General features: G+C 38.0%; 1 protein-coding gene across 5 annotated transcripts in view; it reads left to right on the forward strand.

The window, feature by feature from the left end:
- MME (membrane metalloendopeptidase) overlaps window positions 1-21,417 on the forward strand; it is a 108,284-nt gene extending 86,867 nt beyond the window's left edge. For all 5 annotated transcript variants that reach the window (XM_043874933.1, XM_043874935.1, XM_043874934.1 and 2 more), the window contains 6 exons: window positions 3,357-3,476; window positions 5,082-5,215; window positions 5,334-5,399; window positions 8,333-8,428; window positions 8,773-8,849; window positions 20,221-21,417. In XM_043874933.1, the coding sequence (XP_043730868.1) occupies window positions 3,357-3,476; window positions 5,082-5,215; window positions 5,334-5,399; window positions 8,333-8,428; window positions 8,773-8,849; window positions 20,221-20,320 (593 nt within the window). In that variant the 3' untranslated portion in view covers window positions 20,321-21,417. The remainder of the gene's footprint in view (window positions 1-3,356; window positions 3,477-5,081; window positions 5,216-5,333; window positions 5,400-8,332; window positions 8,429-8,772; window positions 8,850-20,220) is intronic.
- The last annotated feature ends 205 nt before the right edge of the window (window positions 21,418-21,622 follow it).

Genomic DNA, 21,622 nt, shown 5'->3' on the forward strand with positions numbered 1-21,622 from the left:
ATTAGAATTGGTATAGAATAACATGTCTCATAAATGACCCTCCCACCTTCACACAAATCCCCTAAAGTAGATCACATGCAATTTCTTGCAGGATTGAATTTTTTATGTTATGGTAAAAAAAGAACTTGTTTTATTATTATATAGGGAGTTACTTTAATAATAATATTATTATTATTTATTATTATATTATTGTTATAATAATTATAATTATTCTAATAATATATTATTATATTAATAATTTCTACTTTTAAATTCATTTCCCACCACTTTTTGTCATAACTCACACATGTAGGCTACATTCCAATTTTTATGCATCCTTGCCCCTTCTCAAAAGCAAAAAGTCAACTTTCAGGACAGGACGGCATGCTGAAAGTGTTAAATTCACTTGTTCCTCTTCCTTGTGTAAATGCACCATAGAGCTTTAGGGACCTTACATGTCATTAGAAAAGCTGCACTTGAATGTTTTGTCAAGTGTTTCTCTGCAAGTTTCAGGCACTATCCAATCATCTTATTAAACTTTCAAGTCTTATCCAAGGAAATGACAAGTCATTTGAGAAGTCTTACTACTGCTGCATTCTCCTTTTTCAGTAACAACAAAATTCTTTTCCAATTTTAGGTGATTTATAAGTAATTTATAGTATATTCAGCCTGGGTGATCTATGACTACCTTGACATAATTAAACTTTCTAAAATTGTCTTACTCATTCTTAGGACTCTTATTTTCATACTTGAGAATTAAGAGTAAATTTTTCCAAACATGTTGCTATTTCATTTAATATAAAAACAATGTTTAATTTTTCCACCAAAATTGATTTTATCTGATTGCACTCTTGAGCTTTACATCAAAGATTCTAAAATTGAGCTGCTTGCAGCCTTAAAAAAATAAACCAGGGAAGTGAGGGGATAGGCATGGGGAGAAACACTGTCTTTTGTTTCATGGACCAATGGTGTATTTAATTAACTAACTTGTTGACAATCATGAACATAAAAAATGCACAACTAAGCAGTTGGTTATTATCAACAGTTGTGATGTCTACTAGTAACAATGATAAGACTAATCAGTAAAATCCTCATAAATATTTAGCTGACAGAGTAAAAGGAGAAATCATGATTTGCAAAGTTGAACTTGAAGACTAGTATTGAATATGAGCCATAAAAATCTTATCACTTGCCTGAAAAATGTGTATCAGGGTATAATTAAAACAGCAGGATCTTTATAGTTAATGTTTAGTCTTAACAGTGTGTTTCATAAGAGCATTTTATATAATGGATGGATTTTAATCAAAGTACATAGTGTGGGAGATAGTCCTCACTTTAAGTTAATAAAGTACTGCACATAATTTTTATACTTCAAGCTAAAAATAATTTCTTGGCACCGTTGATAGCTCAGGCAGCTACATGTGACGTATAATGTTCATCAGAATTCTCCAAGGACAAAAATTTTGTGTGTTTTTTTTTAACTTAGTCATCTTGATTGTTAAGACAACTTTCCAGATATTTTTTAAAGATCTAAAGAGCACTTAAATTGCTCAGTGTATATTTTAAAGTCTCTTCTGTAAATAGCTCATATTTATCCCTGAAACACTTACAAGTTAAGGTCATACTCACCCCAGCTGAATGACAAAAAACAACGTTTGCTACTCTATATTAACTAGGTCTTATGTTTCTTAAAATAAGGGCCTTTCTTTCGTGCTCTTAATGTTCCATGCAGTAATAGCCCAGGCCTTTGCATGTAGTAGACGTTGATACTAATGATTTTTTTATTTTTGCTTACAGAACATAATGCTTCAGTGGATACTAAAATTTTACAATGTGAAAAATAAAATCTCAAAACTATGAATGTTATGAGGGAAGAGGGGCGCATAGAGGAGGTGGAGAAGAACACCATAGAGACAAAGGCCAGGAAGAATATGCTGTCTTTCATTAGGGAACAATGATAAGCCATCCATTGGCTTACCATCCACCTTAACAATGATGAGGTGTCTTAGCAGGATAGTGATAATGACAGTGGCGCATTAATTGGCAGGCAGGATGCAGTAGATTTAGGATAGATTGCAGCTGGGGGAGACTGGAAGTAAGAAGACCTAAGAAAACCAATTAGGAAATTAAGTAATTCTTCAGGTAAGAAATGAGAACATAGAAGGTGGCAGTAGGACTGACAGGAGGAGACAAACAGAAGAAATGCTACTGGAAATCCTGACTTTTTCCTTACTAGATCATGTGAGGACTTTGTACAAAGAAAGGAGACAAGAAAGATAAATAGAAAAATGTTCACTGTGGGTGATTGAGACTCTTCACATGCTATTAGCAGAAATAATAAAGTCAGATGGCTTAGAAGGGAAATGAGTTTGATGTGTGACACATGAAATTTAAACAGTGTGAAATGTCTTAAGTATAGAAAATTAGCTAGTTAAGACAGGTGTCAGTGTAGATATAAAAATTACAATTCATTTATTTACAAGTCTTTAGGACACTGTAGGAAATTCACTGATTCATTCAGTTATTGATTTATTCAGCACATTTCCTGAGTACCTGTTATATTCCAGGCACTATCCAATTTAAGGTGCTAGAGATAATTAAAAATTCAAATGGACTCAAAAACAAATAAATACATGTACGTGCAAACAAATCTATGCTCTCAAAGAGCTAATACTTGAGTTGCTTTGAGGAAGACATTAAAAATGAAGGACTAAACAACCATAAAAAAATAAATAGTCACATGCCTTGATGAAAATTTAAAGAGGTTATGTGATTAGGGGGTACTTTTGATTGTCTCTTTATTTACTAAGCTATTATAGATGGATACATTGTTAGTCACATTAAAAACAATACTTCTGTTATTAACTATTTCTCACAAATATTTGCAGTGGAGAAAAGACCTTCTGAATGAGATGGTAATTTTCCCTTGCTCTAAATTCCTTATAGCATAAAAACAATTTTAACAGATGTTATACAGTCAGTTGTGATTATAAATCACAGATATGGTGCACTCCAGGATAAACTCTTTACTGTCATCAACAATAAATGGCCTGGGGACTTCCCTGGTGGCCCAGTGGTTAGGAATCTGCTCTTTCACTACAGGGAGCATGGGTTCGATCCCTGGTTGGGGAACTAAGATCCTGCTTGCCTTGGCGGTACGCCCAAAATAAATAAAATATAAAGAAATAACAGCATCTTAATATCCTTTTTTAAAAAAGCAATAGGTGACCTGCATTTGTTTCTGTCACAGAAGATTTTTGTATACATTTAAGTGAAACTGACATCCTGGAACGCAGCTTCGCAGGCAAATAGCCAATCCAGTGCTGTCGTTACAGAAAAACCTACACGCAATCTTTAACCGTCTTCTTTGCTCTTAGTCTTCCCAGCTGGCATTCTGCAGCCGCCCTTCTTCAGTGCCCAGCAGCCTAAGTCACTGAACTACGGGGGCATCGGCATGGTCATAGGACACGAAATCACCCATGGCTTCGATGACAATGGTAAAGTACTGCTGATGCTTTTATTTGCCTGAGATACACCCTAGCAAACCTAATTAAGAGTTATAATAATGTATCAATATAAAACACATTTATTCATCAGCGTATCATTAGCCTAACAATCACTGCACTTTTAATGTTCCTTTTAAATTGTTGCTTTTGAAGATCAGAATTTTCTAATAGTGAGGTTTAGCAATGTGTGCTTTTTACTCTGACAGAATACAACAATGCCCACATTGAGAAGACATTGATATTTATCAACACCAATGATACTGTTTGTTCTTATTTCATGATTATGTCTTATCTCTCCAGAATTTTAGAGGGCAGAGTCCATGTCTTAAAATTAGATGTGAACTCAGAAAGTAAGGTGCCCCCAGGATTTTTAAACTTCCTGTGGTCAGAGACTTTTTATTTTGACTGCATCTCACACCTACCACCTAGTTCACAGCCTTGCAGACCATAGGAAATTAAATGTTTACATGCTGCCCCAGATAGCAAAATAGATTTCGAGTTTCAGTGAAATTTGAGAGGAATAGAAGTAAAGACATAAGATACGTAGAGAGGTAGAAGTTGAAGCTGTAACAAAGATCAGTTCACAATTGGAAAGAAAATAAGAACAGTAGAGAGAAAATAATTAAGCCTTAATCTAACTTCAGAGAGTCAGAGGAAGAAAAGGAGACAGGAGGGATATACTGCTGCTGCTAAGTCGCTTCAGTCGTGTCTGACTCTGTGTGACCCCGTAGACGGCAGCCCACCAGGCTCCGCCATCCCTGGGATTCTCCAGGCAAGAACACTGGAGTGGGTTGCCATTTCCTTCTCCGAGGGATACACTAAGGGTCTGTTAACTCAATTAAACTATGTAGCAATCTTCACGGGTAGGTATTAATACTATTTCCGTTTTTCAAACAGAAAAATATAGAGACGCATAAGACTTGGTCAAAGTTACAAAACTGGGAATTGGTGGAACCAGGATATGGGTTCAGGTAGTCTGTCTTGATAGCCCTTACCTTATTCACTACATCATAGATAACTTTAAAAGATGACAAAATCAAGTGTCAAACATATAATGTATATAGATGCTGCTGAAGATCAAGAAGGGGAAAGATCAATGTAGTTAGGATCAGCAAGAAAGCTCCAAGAGTAAAGGTGACTTTTTGTTCGTGCTTGAAGTAGGACAAAACTATGAGTCTGCGATTACTAATGAAGGGTTTGAGATAGGAAATGAATGCCATAGTGAAATACTGACCTCTTTAAAAACCTCAGAATATCAAAGTAAACAGACTTGGTTCAGGCAAAAATCATCCACCAGAAACAAGTCATGATTTCAGGAGTATTTATCTGGTGGCCTTGGCCAAGACATCAACAACCAAGTGGGTGAAGTTGGATTAATCTGGATTAATACCAGGGCGTATCAGCAAAGAGAGCCCCAGTGGCCTGGTTTTTATCAACCCTAGATGAGAAAGCAGAACAGTTTATCTACTTATCTGTCCAGTTTAATATTCTCTTGCGTACTTGGTATTTCAGTCCTTGCACTTTGAATTAAAGATATCTTATTGAAACTCTTAATGTAATGAGTTCTCATTTTACTTAGATAAATATATATTCCAGGCAGAAATTTTAACAAAGATGGAGACCTCGTTGACTGGTGGACTCAACAGTCTGCAAATAATTTTAAAGACCTATCCCAGTGCATGGTGTACCAGTACGGGAACTTCTCCTGGGACCTAGCAAATGGACAGCATGTATGTCGTCAGCCTTCTCTTGAAAAGTTGTATTCAATCTTAAGTGAACTACTGATGCTTTCTTAACAATCCAAACATAGTTAAGGATCTTTAAGTGTCGTCTTTTTTTTTTTAACAGCTCAATGGAATTAATACCCTGGGAGAAAACATTGCTGATAATGGTGGTATTGGCCAAGCATACAGAGTGAGTAATAATATTTTCTTTCCATTTTAGTGGTTAGAGTGCATATTGATCACATTTGATCATTCATTTTAAAGCCTTTTGCAAAAGGTACTTGTAACAATAGAAAATTGAAAATACACAGGGAGAAAGGGGATTGTAAATATGCTAATAAGAAGGGGCAATACAGTTGATAGGATTGAGCTGAATACCATTCTCTAAGCTTCAAAGAAACTAAGGAGAAAAGGAAACAGAATATTATAATGACAGAATTGAGGAGGTATGCAAGTTCCATAGAGGAAGCAACATTTTTCTAAGAAATAATCTCTGAGATAGTTTTTTAGAAAAGATAGTCTACAAAAAGATTTATTATAGAATCATTCATTGACGTACTGAGCAGGACCCTCAGTTTCTTGGCAGGTGAAGCAGTATTTGGGAAGATTGATCAACATAAACCCAGTCCAATTACAGTGATAGTGAAGGACTGAAGTGATATGGTTCCTGCATGTGGCCTTGTAATGGTCCATACCATAAATGCAGAGGAGTATATTGTTGGAATATCCCTTAGAATCTCATTTAGGCTTGCATTCAACAATACTTTCTGAGGCCTTCACTCTGTGTTTGGCACTATTCTTGGTGCTAGAGATCCAGCTTCAAACCCTTTATAAAAGATGCCATTATTTGATGACTTGAACCAGGATTAAAGGTGGCCTAGCAGATACTATGTGCACAAGAAAAAGTAGAGTTTTTCACAAAAGAGTGGGGGAATAATGGTCTTGGAAGTAAATATGGAGTATGATTTTGAGCAGTTTTCCCAACCCTGAGATAGCCCACATGTGGGAGAAAGAGGCAGAGGCTACTTGAGAGGACACAGGGGATAAGGTGTCCACAGGATAGAATCAGGCTACTGACATATGATGGATGGAATATTCATTGTAGTGGAGGAAGATGTAGTGTTATTTGTTCGCCACAGAGATGTTTGGGTTGGAGGGGAGAAGAGACTTAGTGGTTGGGTCAGGAAGAAGGAATTATCAGAACAATGTGGACGAGGTGACTGGTGAGGCCTGTGAATTGGCAGTGATCCAGGATGATCAAAGTGTGAGGCTTGGGAGATAAATCTGACTGAAAATTTTCCAAAAGAATGAATCCCAGCCAAGTCCTGGGGGATGGTAGATTACTGCTTCTTTGAATATTTGATTTTTTTTTTTTTAAACTGGATGCCAGACATTGTACATTTTACATCTTTGGGTGGAGAAAATTTTTGTTCTCCTGTTAATATTCTTGAGCTTTATTTTGCGGTGCAGTTAAATCCCTCAGAAACGGCTAGATCCTTTTAGATCTTGCTTTTACATCGTGTTAGGTACGTCTGGGGTAGTGCTCAGTCTAGGGATAGTTCTTCACTGCTGAGCAACACCCTACTGTGTGAACCTAGCGGTCTTCCATTCTTGTGTCGTGTGAGTACCAGACATTTCATCTCTAATCCTTTCCTGCAGTTCCTTCCCTAGCCTTGGATAGTTTGCCCACATGTATACTCAGGTACTCAGCTGAATATTGAGTGGATATTTGATTTCTTAGAGTCTCTTTCTCTGCATTTTCTCCTCTTCACCCTGTCCTTGGTGTCCTTGAATTCTCAATGCCTTTCCCTCATCCATTCAAGAAGTCCACCAGGCTCCTGGGGTTTCCTGCTCTATTTTGTGGTCCGGAGTGCTCAAGTTATAAGCTGGAGCAGTCACAGGACTCCTCTTGTTTACCATCTCCTAGAGAGCAGTTTTTGCCTGATGTCTAGTGTCATGCAAACCATTGCTTAATATATTTTGTCTATCATTTGGTTGTTTCAGTGGAAGGATAAATTCAGTCTCAGCCACTCCATCTTGCCTGGAAGTGGAAGGCACTGACCCTTTTAATACTCCATGGTGATTCTAATACACAACCAGATTGAGAATCACCGCTGTAAAAATTCGGCCAAAGTCTGAGTTAAGGGTACTTCCATGGAGCTCCTCATGTAGAACAAGTACAGGTTTATAATAATGAAGCAAATTACAATTGTGCAAATATATTATTATATATGAAGTCTTGCCATGTAATACTCCCTGGTAGATTGTGAACTCCCTCAGAGGAGTAGGTTCATGTCTTTCCTATATCCCCACCATCTTTGCACATTAGAGATGTAGAAGATCTGGGTTGATGGCAAGCAAGAAGAAATGAAACATATCTTCTGTGTATCTGATTATCACCTTTCTTTGTATTCAATTAAAGCTAACACATCTCAGAAATTTGTTGTCAATCCCATTCTTAAGTATATTTTGTAGTGGAAAACTATATTTTCCAATAGTGTCTATAAATCCTTAATAATTAAGGACATTTCCTGACATTCCAGTAATCTAAATTCCTTCTTCGTAGGGTGACTGAGGTTCACTTTATGGCCCTGTCTTCAGGGGCCATAATTGCTCATCCTTATTCTTAGAGTCATATGGTGGTAAACCTCTAAGGAATCTCAGGAGACTCCCTTAACTTTCTGCAAGAATCTCTCAAATGAAATCTGTTGTGAGTCTCTTTACTGAGAGTGATAACCCAGCCCAGTATAGCAATTACAGATTCTCCTGGCTACTCTTTCTTCCAACTGGCTAGACTTACTCATCTATAGAACAACATTTAGGTAAGTTTTTCATCACTTATGTAAATCCATCCTTTCATTCAGTTAACATTTGTTGATTTTCTGACATTAGCTAGGCTTTTATCATCTGTTAATCATTAATCTTATTCTTTTCAGAGTATTTGTAAGTAAATTCTAGTTTTCTTTCTAATCCATTAAATACTTGAAGGTTGCCATAACTAAATGTATTATTATGGTGATTCTGATATAAAAAGTTAATTACTCAGTCACATGATCTTCAAATAGGTTTATGTATAAATTTAGAAATTATAAACATCATGTTTCTATTTCGTTAACTGCCTAGGCCTATCAAAACTATGTTAAAAAGAATGGTGAAGAAAAATTACTTCCTGGACTTGACCTAAATCACAGACAACTGTTCTTCCTGAATTTTGCCCAGGTATTGTTATCTTTCTTGATTGATAGATATGAAAACCATTTTGAGTTATAATTTCATACTAAGTTAGATATTGCATACTGAGTTTTCTTGTTTTAATCAGTTGTGGCAGAGCATTTGACTGACTGACTTTCATTGTGTGTAACAGTCTATCAGACCATATTAATGATAATTATGTTTCTGGTTGCCTATTATTAAATGTTATTTGAAGAGTAATTGGTTGTGGAATGCAGAATTTCTATTTAGTTTTTGCAATAGGAAGTTTGCTTTTCTTCCATACTGCCCAAACAAATAATCCTTGATGCAACCTGAGTACACTGCTTTCCTTTGTCTATTTCTATCCCTAGGTGTGGTGTGGAACCTACAGGACGGAGTATGCACTCAACTCCATTAAAACAGATGTGCACAGTCCAGGCAATTTCAGGTGTGTGGGTATCAGTGGTGTCAAAGTGCTCCAGTATTGGCTCCATGATTTCAGGTTTGGAGGCTTGTTTTTGACTGTGCTTCTGTACAATTTGGAAATCCAGTGCTTCTCTTTTTCCTTTCTTTTTTTTCTGAGGGTCTCAGAAAGAATTAACCGAACACATCAAGATAAATGTCATGTTTACACAAGCATAGCCTTGACTGCTCTTATCCTCAGATTGTGTATGACCTAGGCCCAGTTGTTGATGAATTCCAACAAAGATGTCACCTCAGAACAGCGGCTCTATTTAAAGCTAGCAGAGACATTTCTAAGAGGCTACAAAAGGCAAAGCCCTAGAACCAGTGAGTAGCTGTTCCAAAAAGATTTCCATTCAATACAGAGGAAAATTTTCTAGTAATGAAAAGGTCCCAACGTGGAGTAAAGTTGTTCCCAAAACTCCAGGAAAGAGTATGATGAAGCAGAGTTCAGAGAACAACCTGGCAGGGATGCTGGAGGAAAATTCTGTGCAGAGGAGAAGGTTGAATTATAAGGTATCTAAAGTCCTTCCCCATTCCGAAGACCTAAGAGAACACCAGATTGAAAGAAGATCAACCAACTATCATTTGAATGTTAAATGTAAATCCTTGTGTGTCTGTTTTAGGGCCGAGTTCCTAATTCCTAGCCCTTCCTCAGGTACTGCACTCTTCATCACCGATTTGCTGATCAGCAGCAGCATCTCTCAGGCATGAATGTGTGAGAAACAAATGAAAAATTCTGTAGGCTTATTGGGAAACAGTTTGAGAACAAAAGAAAGCTAATGGGCTAATTTTAAAAGCTTCTCCTGAAACAAACACAAACATACTACCCAGATCATTCACTCCTGAATAAAATACACATTCAATTGTGAAATAATAAAAAAGCATATTTAAAATTAAAGAATTTACTCATCTTATTCTTGCATCATCATCACCATTGACTATTTGCCTTAACAGTTCTTTCAAATTCATTCATTCAACAATTGATTATTGTATGCCTATTATATGTATGGTGCAAACTAAATTTATCCTTGCTAGGATGTACAAATTATGTCCTTTTTTAGATAAAAAAGTGAAGTGTTAGTCACTTAGTCATGTCCATCTCCTTGCAACCCCACAGACTGCTGCCCACCAGGCTCCCCTGTTCATAGAATTCTCCAGGCAAAAATACTGGAGTGAGTAGCCATTCTCATCTCCAGAGGATCTTCCCAACCCAGGGATTGAACCCCGGTCTCTTGCATTGCAGGCAGATCCTTTACTGTGTGAGCCATGAGCAGCATAATCCCTGGACCAATTCTCATTATGGTTTTGTAATTTTTAGGTTTTTCTTTTTTTTAAATTTTACTTCCGGTTTTATTGAGATATAATTAACATGCAGCACAGTATAAGTTTCAGATGTATAGCATAATGGTTCAAATTGCATACATCATGAAGGGATTACCATAACATTAATAACTTTATTGAACTTCTGTCATCTCAAATAGATACAAAATTAAGTGAAAAAATACTTTTTCCTTGTAATGAGAACTCTTCCGTCTTACTCTCTTAACTGTCATGTGTGACATACAGTAGTGTTAATTTTATGTCATGTTATGCATCGCATCCCTAGTACTTATTTATTTTATAACCGAAAGTTTGTACCTTTCAACTACCTTCATCCAATTGCCCTCCCCCTGATAACCACAAATCTGATAGGTTTTCCTCTGAGTGCATTTCTTTATTTTTGAGTATAATTGACTTACAATACCATGTTAACTCCTGCTGTGCAACAGTGATTCAATAGCTTTACTTTTTTAAAGTTGTCTTTTTCCTTACTGAAGTCTTTAGAAGTTAAGATCTAACAATCTGGGGATGACAGAGTATTTATAACCTCACACAAATCACCGTAACAATCTAATCTGTCAAAGCTTTATATACCCTATATATATATCCTATATATCCTCATGAACCAAGGCATATATCCATAAAAAGCCCAGGTTAATTTAAGTAATTTTAATACAGTACTTTGTATGTACAGCATCCTCAAAGAGTAAGGGGTAGCATATTAATTTTTTTGACAGCTAATGTATGTCTCTCTAGTATTACCATTTTTATTTTAACCAGTGGATTAAAATTTCGGTGTTTAAAATAAATTTTCCAACTTCCTGCCTTATTAACACAGTATCCTGAAGAAAAGCCAAGTTTTCTTTTTTGATGATGCAGATTTTTGTTATGAGTAATACTTATGGTTTCACTGTTTATTAGGTTAGCGAAGGCCTCGAGGCTGTAACATGTGGAGTTATTCCTACACTACAGAGCCATTACGGTGATTTTTTTGACTTTTCAGTTAAGATTTTTTGTTAGGGTTATTCTACCTGTTGTCTCTTCCCTAGTTTTTTTTTTTCTTATCATGAAATTGCCTGCCTTCAGCCATCCCGTTTCTTCATTCTTGTTGGCTCAAAAAGCATATTCTACAGTTTATGGTAGAAAATGAATGCAAGCCTTGAATTAAGAAAAACGCTGAGTTCCATTCAGGGCTCTGCCATTTATGAGCTTTTCCTTAACCTCTGGGTCTCAATTTCTTGATATATAAAATGAGAAGTAAATTATAATGAGAGTTGCTTGGAGGGTTAATGTTAATGTATATGAAATCTCTATTATATGTATGTGCTTGAAATTAGTACCTGAACTATTATGTAGGAGAAATATGACCAGAATAAGAGTTCCTATGAATAAAGCATAGGGATTTTGCAGTCATTCCCTATTAGCTGACAGTCAAGGGTTTTGATGTTTTTTTTTTCTCATTTCTTATGTCTGCATAGTTCAAAATGTCAGTAACTGATCACCAGAAAGTGATCATATAGGTAAACAAGGAATTTTTTTCTACCCTCAATTTTAAACTGAAAACAGTGTTTTGTTATAAATATGTAAAATTATTTGTAACTTTTATTTTATTTGTTCTGGCCCAAAAGATGCCTCTTTGACTATTTTTCATTCATAATAAGAGAAGTATGTGTTGATTTTTTTATAAAAGGGTAAGTGGAATGCCAACCTTTTTTCCAGGAAAATTATTATTTGCTCTGGAGATAAAGGGATTTCCTTGGCAAAAGGTTGAGGTCACGTTTAGTTTTGGAAACAGGCTGCTTCCTGGCTGTACAAAGTCAAATACATTTTTTTTTAAAGAACCTTAAAAACTAATAGACACTGAGTTGCTATTGAAAAATTGTGCATAGTGGTTTCTGTAGAAATATTCCTGAAATGGAGGGAGATTTTGTAACTTTATGCTTAAATAACCACACTATCAAAGTATAAGGCCAGGTATAGTTGCTATAAAGTTGAATCTATAGAACCATATTTTGTGTGTGTGTTTGTGTGTGTGTGTGCTCAATTGGTTTGTCCTGTCTGACTCTTTGCAACCCCATGGACTGTAGCCCGCTAGAATCCTATGTCCGTGGGATTTTCCAGACAAGAATACTGGAGCCAGTTGCCATTTCCTACTCTAGGGGCTCTTCCCTACCCAGGGATCGAACCTGCATCTCTTGCATTAAAGGTGAATTTTTTTTACCACTGAGCCACCTGGGAAGCTCCCAAACAACACTAGGTCTAGGCTATAATTATTTTATTCCTCCTAATTAAAGTCTTATGTACTTTAAACTTTAGTATTTAAAGTAAAAACCTGATATTCTAGAATTTTAAATGACTTCATTTGGAAATCTAGTTTTTGTTAGTTGTCTACAGTCACTTCAAAGAATGGTTGCTGTGATACTACTTATTATACAATCTATAAATGTGTTTCTAAGGTTATTCAGATATAATATTTCTGTATAAGATAAAAGGGTCTGGTCATTTTTTAAAGTAAATCGAAATAGACAAAAATGATACCCATGTCTGCTTCCTAAATAGTAAGGGTGCTAATCTAGATACTTAGATTGCTTGAGATCATCCTCCAGTCAGAATAAAGTGTATTTTATAGATCCCAGTAGTAGTAGTTCAGTTGCTCAGTCCTGTCCAACTCTTTGCGACCCCATGGACTGCAGCATGCCAGGCCTCCCTGTCCATCACCAACTCCCAGAGTTTATCCAAACTCATGTCCATTGAGTCAGTGATGCCATCCAGACTTCTCATCTTCTGTCGTCCCCTTCTCCTCCTGCTCTCAATCTTTCCCAGCAACGGGGTCTTTTCAAATGAGTCAGCTCTTTGCATCAGGTGGCCAAAATATTGGAGTTTCAGCTTCAACATCTGTCCTTCTAATGAATATTCAGGACTGATCTCCTTTAGGATGGACTGGTTGGATCTCCTTGCAGTCCAAGGGACTCTCAAGAGTCTTCTCCAACACCACAGTTCAAAAGCATCAATTCTTCAGCACTCAGCTTTCTTTCTTCAGTCCAACTATCATATCCATACATGACCACTGGAAAAACCATAGCCTTGATTAGATGGACCTTTGTTGGCAAAGTAATGTCTCTGCTTTTTAATAATGCTGTCTAGGTTGGTCATAACTTTCCTTCCAAGGAGTAAGCGTCTTTTAATTTCATGGCTGCAATCACCATCTGCAGTGATTTTGGAGCCCAGAAAAATAAAGTCAGCCACTGTTTCCATTGTTTCTCCATCGATTTGCCATGAAGTGATGGGACCAGATGTCATGGTCTTAGTTTTCTGAATGTTGAGCTTTAAGCCAACTTTTTCAGTCTCCTCTTTCACTTTCATTAAGAGGCTCTTTAGTTCTTCACTTTCTGCTATAAGGGTGATGTCATCTGCATATCTGAGGTTATTGATATTTCTCCCGGCAATCTTGATTCCAGCTTGTGCTTCATCTAGCCCAGCGTTTCTCATGATGTACTCTGCATATAAGTTAAATAAGCAGAGTGACAATATACAGCCTTGACGTACTCCTTTTCCTATTTGGAACCAGTCTGTTGTTCCATGTCCAATTCTAACTGTTGCTTCCTGACCTGCATACAGGTTTCTCAAGAGGTAGGTCAGGTGGTCTGGTATTCCCATCTCTTTCAGAATTTTCCACAGTTTATTGTGATCCACACGGTCAAAGGCTTTGACATAGTCAATAAAGTAGAAATAGATGTTTTTCTGGAACTCTCTTGATTTTTTGATGATACAACAGATGTTGGCAATTTGATCTCTGGTTCCTCTGCCTTCTCTAAAACCCACTTGAACATCTGGAAGTTCACAGTTCGCGTATTTTTGAAGCCTGGCTTGGGGAATTTTGAGCATTACTTTGCTAGCGTGTGAGATGAGTGCAATTGTGTGGTAGTTTGAGCATTCTTTGGCATTGCCTTTCTTTGGGATTGGAATGAAAACTGACCTTTTCCAGTCCCGTGGCCACTGCTGAGTTTTCCAAATTTGCTGGCATATTGAGTGCAGCACTTTCCCAGCATCATCTTTTAGGATTTGAAACAGCTCAACTGGAATTCCATCACCTCCACTAGCTTTGTTCTTAGTGATGCTTCCTAAGGCCCACCTGACTTCACATTCCAGGATGTCTGACTCTAGCTGAGTGATCACACCATCGTGATTATCTGGGTCGTGAAGATCTTTTTTGTACAGTTCTTCTGTGTATTGTTTCCACCTCTTCTTAATATCTTCTGCTTCTGTTAGGTCCATGCCATTTCTGTCCTTTATTGAGCCCATCTTTGCATGAAATGTTCCCTTGGTATCTCTAATTTCCTGAAGAGATCTCTAGTCTTTCCCATACTATTATTTTCCTCTGTATCTTTGCACTGATCACTGAGGAAGGCTTTCTTATCTCTCCTTGCTATTCCTTGGAACTCTGCATTCAGATAGGCATATCTTTCCTTTTCTCCTTTGCTTTTCACTTCTCTTCTTTTCACAGCTACTTGTAAGGCCTCCTCAGACAACCATTTTTCTCTTTTACATTTCTTTTTCTTGGATAGATCCTATACCACTATTAATGCTAGTAATGTTTTCCACAGCTTAATATCTAATATTTTTAAAGGAATATTCTTTCTAATGATTTCTTTAGGCATTTTAAAGTAATGTGGCCCTTTTGTTCCTTATTATTCTATGATTGGGGCTTCCCTGGTGGCTCAATTGGTAAAGAATCCACCTGCAATGCAGGAGACCCCAGATATATTTCCTGGGTCGGGAAGATCCCCTGCAGAAGGGCCAGGCTATCCACTCCAGGATTCTTGGGCTTCCCTGGAGGCTCAGCTGGAAAAGAATCTGCCTGAAATGTGGGAGACCTGGGTTCGATCCCTGGGTTAGGAAGATCCCCTGGAGGAGGGCATGGCAACCCACTCCAGTGTTCTTGCCTGGAGAATCTCTATGGACAGAGGAGCCTGGTGGACTACAGTCCAAGGGGTCACAGAGTTGGACACAACTGAGTGACCAAGCACAGAACAGCACATTCAATGATTCAACATGCCTAAGAATACGGATGTTTCCTCCATTTACCTTAAATGTTAGCATTTTTTTATTTCTGGTATTTTATACATGATGTGGATTTTAGTGGCCCTTGTAGAATTTCTTTTAGCACTTACTAATCTTTAGCCCATGCCTGGAAATCTATTCACACATTTATTTCTTGATGAATTTATAGTGAAACACATGTGGACTAATGTGACCTTACCTTAAAAGAATCATGAACGTTAGTTAATGATAAATTTTGAACAGTTTATTCATGAATGAAGCTAGTTAACCTTGTAACCCTGTTGTCTGTTTTAAAAAATTGGAAAAGATTTTCAGAGAACTCATAAATTGTTAGAAGCTCATTCAGTAATTAAAAAAACAGTTAATTTCAAGCAGGAGTAGTCAGATATGTAGATATGTAGATAAAGTTCATTCTTGATTACATGTTCAACTCCACATCTCTTAGATATTTTCAGTACAAGTGTTTATTTGCCAAGGTAGTAAACAGTAGGAATTTGATAAAATAGCAGTAGTATATATTTTATATAATAAACTAAAATTTTCAAGAAAATTACTGTAGGAAATAATAAAAGATGTTATTGTCTCCTGTTATTATAAACACAAACAGTGCATAGTTTTCATATAGCATTAAAAAAAATTGATGAAATATGATCCTATTCTTAGAGAAGAAATGTACGTTAACTGATAATGTATCCACTTTTTGAAATAGATTATTTATGTCATCCATCCAAAGAGTTGATGTTATAAACAACCAAGCACTAATTAGAGTCCTAGGAAAAAGTAAGTGAAGCCCTGGTACATCGTTGACCTAATGTTTCAGAATCAGATTATCTAAACTGAAGTTTTTGGCTGGAAAGAAAGGACCTGGAATGGAAATGGAGGGCTGAGTGTTCCTTATTTTGGGTGTCATTGTATGGCCAACTCCCAGTGGTGTATTGTGGGCTTTCTTGTTTTGAGGTATATTCCTTTAAATTTCTTTAATATTTTTAAGAGAGAAGTAGAATTAAGTCTTGGGTTTGGACATTTTTACTCAAGTACTTGTCCCCATGTGGTGATATCTAAGATAATGATCCCTTGAAAAAATTTTAATAAAATAAGAGCAAAGAGAGCAGTTCTTCCAGCCAGTGATGCTCAGATGCTCATGACCCCATCCATCAGGAGCTTGCTCCTCAGTTAGAGGAACAGTCAGACCACCAGCATACTGTCCCTCAGCGAGCACTTAGGGCTTCTAATGAAGGAAGGGGATCAGATTAAATGAACCAAAGCCCTTCGCTAACTCCGAGTCTGTGAGCCTAGAACCTTAAAGACTAAGTACTACTATAAATCCCTGATTTCTGAAATCTTCCTATTGTTATATGTATGATCACTTTGACCAGGTTATCAAGTAAATTTGTTCATGAAATTTCAAGTGTAAGAAATGACACATGGGCTTTATTCTTATTATTAATCAAATTAATTCAAACTCTACCCTAAGCCAGGAGGTGAGAAATTCAGTTTCAGTCATTTTCAGTGTATTCCTTCTTAGGGTCATACAGGAATCCAAAGGCATCTCATGAGCCTAGAAATCAAGGAATTACCTCCTTCTCTGGCCTGCCATGGGTGCTGGCATCCTTGCAGTCCTCTCGTCCTATCTGAAGTTAAGTGGTTCCATTTCCTCCCTTTGGTCATGGTCAAGCTAGGCAGCAACCACTGCTCTTGACGTTAAGTCTCACTGACAGCCACGGACCATCCTATCCAGGGTCCTCTCTGGACCCTGCTCAGAGAGGCAGACATGTCCTTGTCATTCACACAACCTGCCTTTACTGGCCCTCTCTTCAGGCTTGAGGAGACCTCCCTCTTCAGCCAGTGAACAGATAGATGTAAATTCTTCTGCTCTACCCCTCTCCCCTACCCCGCTTCATGCCGGGAAGATTCCTTTTGATCTTTAATACTGCTCTGAGTGCATGCATGAGAGATCGCTCAGTCGTGTCCAACTCGTTGCAGCCCCATGGGCTGTAGCCCACCAGGTTCCTCTGTCCATGGGATTCTCCAGGCAAGAATACTGGAGTGGGTTGCCATGCCTTCCTACAGGGGATCTTCCCAACCCAGAGATCAAACCTGTGTCTCCTGCATCTCTGGAATTGCAGGTGGGTTCTTTACTGTCTGAGCCTCCAGGGTAGTCCCAAGATTGCTCTAGGAGTCCTCAAAAACATACAACCAAAAAAGTTTACATCCTCCCTGAATGGGAAATTTGAGAAATAACTGATGTGGTGATGGGTTACACATTAGGAAGTAGGACTTTTCCAAATTCGATGTGGAATGAAATAGGGGGAGGAAATGCTTTCTTTTCCTCCTGTTGGTTCATTGTAACAAATAAACCAAAAACACTGAGCTTTGCTTTTCTTCATAATGTCCTGTTACTCTCTACATGTAATCACCGTGACCAGGTGACAGGCTCATTCATTATTTCTGGAGTTCTGCAATAAAAGAGGACTGTGCTAAGCTGTGGGGGAGCAGCAGGGAGCAAAGTATACTCCATATGTTGTCCTCATTGAGATTACAGTGTCGAGAGTATGTCAGGAAGGAGAGAAGGAGAAAAAAACCATCACATTTCATGACAAGTGCTGTGATGGGGCTGGTACAGTGAGAGGGGCTCACATGGACAGTATTCCAAGAAGGCTTCTAAGATGATGTGTTGAAGCAGGGGCTGAGGAGTTAGCCGCATGGTCAATGGGGAGTTAGCCACATAGTCAATGTGGAGTTAACCGCATGGTCACTGGGGAGTAACTTTGCAGGGAGTGGGGTCGGCAGGCACAGTAGGGCCAGACAAGGGCAAGAGCTTAGCCAGTTTGCATAATGTAAGGTGGATCCATGTAGTTTGAGCCTAATGGGGAATAGGGGAAACAGACCATGAGGAGGCTGGCAGGTAGGCTGGGGCCATCAGGACATTGGAGATGATGGAGAGGAGTTTGGATTTTCTTCAAGTCCCTAGAAGGTTATAAGTAAAAGAATTACTGATTTAAATACTTCTAAAATTTTTATTGGGGCATAGTTGTTTTACAATGTTGTGCTATTTTCTGCTGTACAGCAAAGTGAATCTGTGATACATATATCCCCTCTTTTTTGGATTTCCTCCCCATTTAGGTCACCACAGAGCATTAAGTAGAGCTCCCTGTGTTATACGCTAGGTTTTCATTAGTCGTCTATTTTATACATAGTCGTGTATACATGTCAATCCTAGTCTCCCCATTCATTTGACCCCTCCTTTTCCTGCTTGGTGTCCATAGGTTTGTTCTCTACATCTGTGTCCCTATTTCTGCTTTGCAAATAGATTCATCTGTACCATTTTTCTAGATTCCCCATATATGCATTAATCTACCATATTTGTTTTTCTCTTTCTGACTTACAGCGTCACTCTGACTGCTGTGTGGAGAATGGGATAGAGGGGGAGAGAAATGCTGGGATGTATACAGTTCAAAAAGGAAATGGCAGCCCACTCCAGTATTCTTGCCTGAGAAATCTCATGGACAGAGGATCCTGATGAGCCACAATCCACGGGTCTCAAAGAGTCGGACACAACTTAGGAACTTAACAGCAACAGTAATGCTATTCATATATCTGCCGTTTAGGGAGATCTCAGCAAGTTAGGACATGTTCATAGTCTTCTGACCACTCCAGTCTGCTTGCCTCCTAACCCCACGCCCCCAACCCAAGGTGGCTGAGGTGGGATGGTCCCAGTGGAAAAAGAAGGGAAGGAACTGGTTCATGGTTGATGGGAAAACATCACCTCTCCATCACTGTACTGACCCGTGCTCTTCAAATACTGCTTGGTGCCAATAGTGGGTTGGACAGTGTTGTTTTTACCCATTGGGGTTCACAGATAAGAGGAAATTGGCATTTTGCCAACCCTTCCCAGTTACTCAGGCTAAATCCAGTTTCTGATATCTGTGGTGTTCTTTGAGGGGGAAAGGAAAATAACTGTTATCTTCCTTATTAAATCAACAGATACCTATTTAAAGTCTATCATAAAGTTACACTGTGATACCTTTCAAGATATGTTCAGTTCAGTTCAGTCACTCAGTCGTGTCCAACTCTGTGACCCCATGGACTGCAGCACGCCAGGCCTCCCTGTCCATCGCCAACTCCCAGAGTTTACTCAAACTCATGTCCATTGAGTCAGTGATGCCATCCAACCATCTCATCCTCTGTCGTCCCCTTCCCCTCCTGCATTCAATCTTTCCCAACATCAGAGTCTTTTCCAATGGGTCAGTTCTTCACATCAGATGTCCAAAGTACTGGAGTTTCAGCTTCAGCATCAGTCCTTCCAATGAACACCCAGGACTGATCTCCTTTAGGTTGGACTGGTTGGATCTCCTTGCAGTCCAAGGGACTCTCAAGAGTCTTCTCCAACACCACAGTTCAAAAGCATCAATTCTTCAGCAATTAGCTTTCTTTATGGTCCAACTCTCACATTCAAACACGGCTACTGGAAAAACCATAGCCTTGACTAGACGGACGTTTGTTGACAAAGTAATGTCTCTGCTTTTTAAGACATCATAATTTTATTCTTTGACCAGATTCTTCTTAAAATAACTGCACTTCCAAGTTTGAATTATTCATTTATCCTACCACCACATATATAGAGTATTTATAAATTAACTCCTCAAGCCAAGCTTAAGATGCAGGTAATATTACACGCATTTTATAGAAAAGGAAACTGAGGCACAGACAGGCTAAATAAAAACAGCTCATTACTGGGATTTAGAGCATGTGGTCTGTCTTCAAAATCTGTGCACTTAACCCCTGTAGTTTACCATCTCTCTGTTTAAACATTCTGTTAATGAAAAGGAGTGGGCTCATTCTACCAGTTTTTTTGTTTTGTTTTAAACTGAAAGTTCCAAACTCACTCACTTGATATACATAAATTCTGTAGAGCTCTTACATGGTGTGGACATGAGTATCAGATGCTGATGGTGATTTCTGTTTGTTTCCAGGATTATTGGGACTTTGCAGAACTCTCCTCAGTTTTCAGAAGCCTTCCATTGTCGCAAGAATTCATACATGAATCCAGAAAAGAAATGCCGTGTTTGGTAATCTTCAGAAGAAGTGGTGCAACCCTTGGCTAAACTTGCCCAAATCACAGAAATGGGGAACTCTATCCGAGAGAGAAGGGGTCAGAGAGGTCACTGATTACATGGACGTAGTTCACAGGGGTGAGAACATGGCAATAAAAATGAAGTTAGGTTATTCTGGAAAAGGCATGGAGGGAGGAGGGGTCTAATGTCTATCAAATCACTCATTCTCACTGTGTAAATTATGCTTAATCTCTAGACAGAATATTACCGTTCATTTCAGTTTCCCATATGATCTGCCAATTTGATGTTGTCTCTTGAGGTGGACTGGAATTTCTAATCTAAGGGAGAAAGAAGAGGTAGAATAGTTCACTTGGCCCCAAAAGTACAGCAGTAGCTAAGAGTTAAGAACATGAAGCCTGTGTACCTATTTTTACCTTTTTTTGCAACATTTACACTCCTTCAGAACTCTTCCAAAGAATTCTTATACATATTGGGGCCTTGGGACTCAACATAGTTCTAATCTAATTTTACCAGTCATCAGTTATTCATTCTGAGAGTATTCTAAGCACTCTTAGGGCTAAAATGAATGTCTAAAACTGTTTTTTGCTGTACCTGCTTTCACTGATAATGAGATTCTTGAGGCTCCCTGCAATTTTCTAAGCAGTTTCTTGTTCTCTCTCAAAACTTGGTCTTTTTAAGAGATTTGTAGTAATGTATAAATAATAATTTTTATATTTAATTATAACTACATTTATGACTAAATAATTGTTATTATAAGTATCCATTGAATATTGAAGCTTCAGACCAAGATAAATAGTTAATGAACCAACAAGGTCTGTAAAGTGATGTACAGATAAAGATTTGAGACTTTTTAAACTTATAAATCATATTGATGAAAAGCTTTAAGCACAAACTTTGGGTTAAAAACTGCCCCTGGACAGTTGGCTAGAGGTACATAAGAGTTGTAGTGTATAAGCAGGATTTTCAAAATGAAATCTTCTCTGAGGGTGTCTATGATAAAAGGGCACAACTGCATTTATGTAGCTCTGCATCTCCTGTCTTTTCAGATTTGTCATGATGGAAATATTTTGATAATAAATTGAAATTGTGAACCCATTATTCACTAAGCTTATTGTGCCAGCCGTCCAGCTTTGGAAGTGCATTTCTGAATAGAAATAAGAGGCTTCTGCATATCCCGTGGGCTTGTTTCTAAAATTCTAACTCACCTAGAGTTCTGGGAGCAGGGATCTCGTCCCTGAGAGCAGTTGAGTTCTTGAGGCTTTTCTGTTCTCTTTTCCTATCCTGTTGGCTAGTTCAGCTC

Source organism: Cervus elaphus, chromosome 19 (assembly GCF_910594005.1).
Source record: "Cervus elaphus chromosome 19, mCerEla1.1, whole genome shotgun sequence".
Classification (NCBI taxonomy): domain Eukaryota; kingdom Metazoa; phylum Chordata; class Mammalia; order Artiodactyla; family Cervidae; genus Cervus; species Cervus elaphus.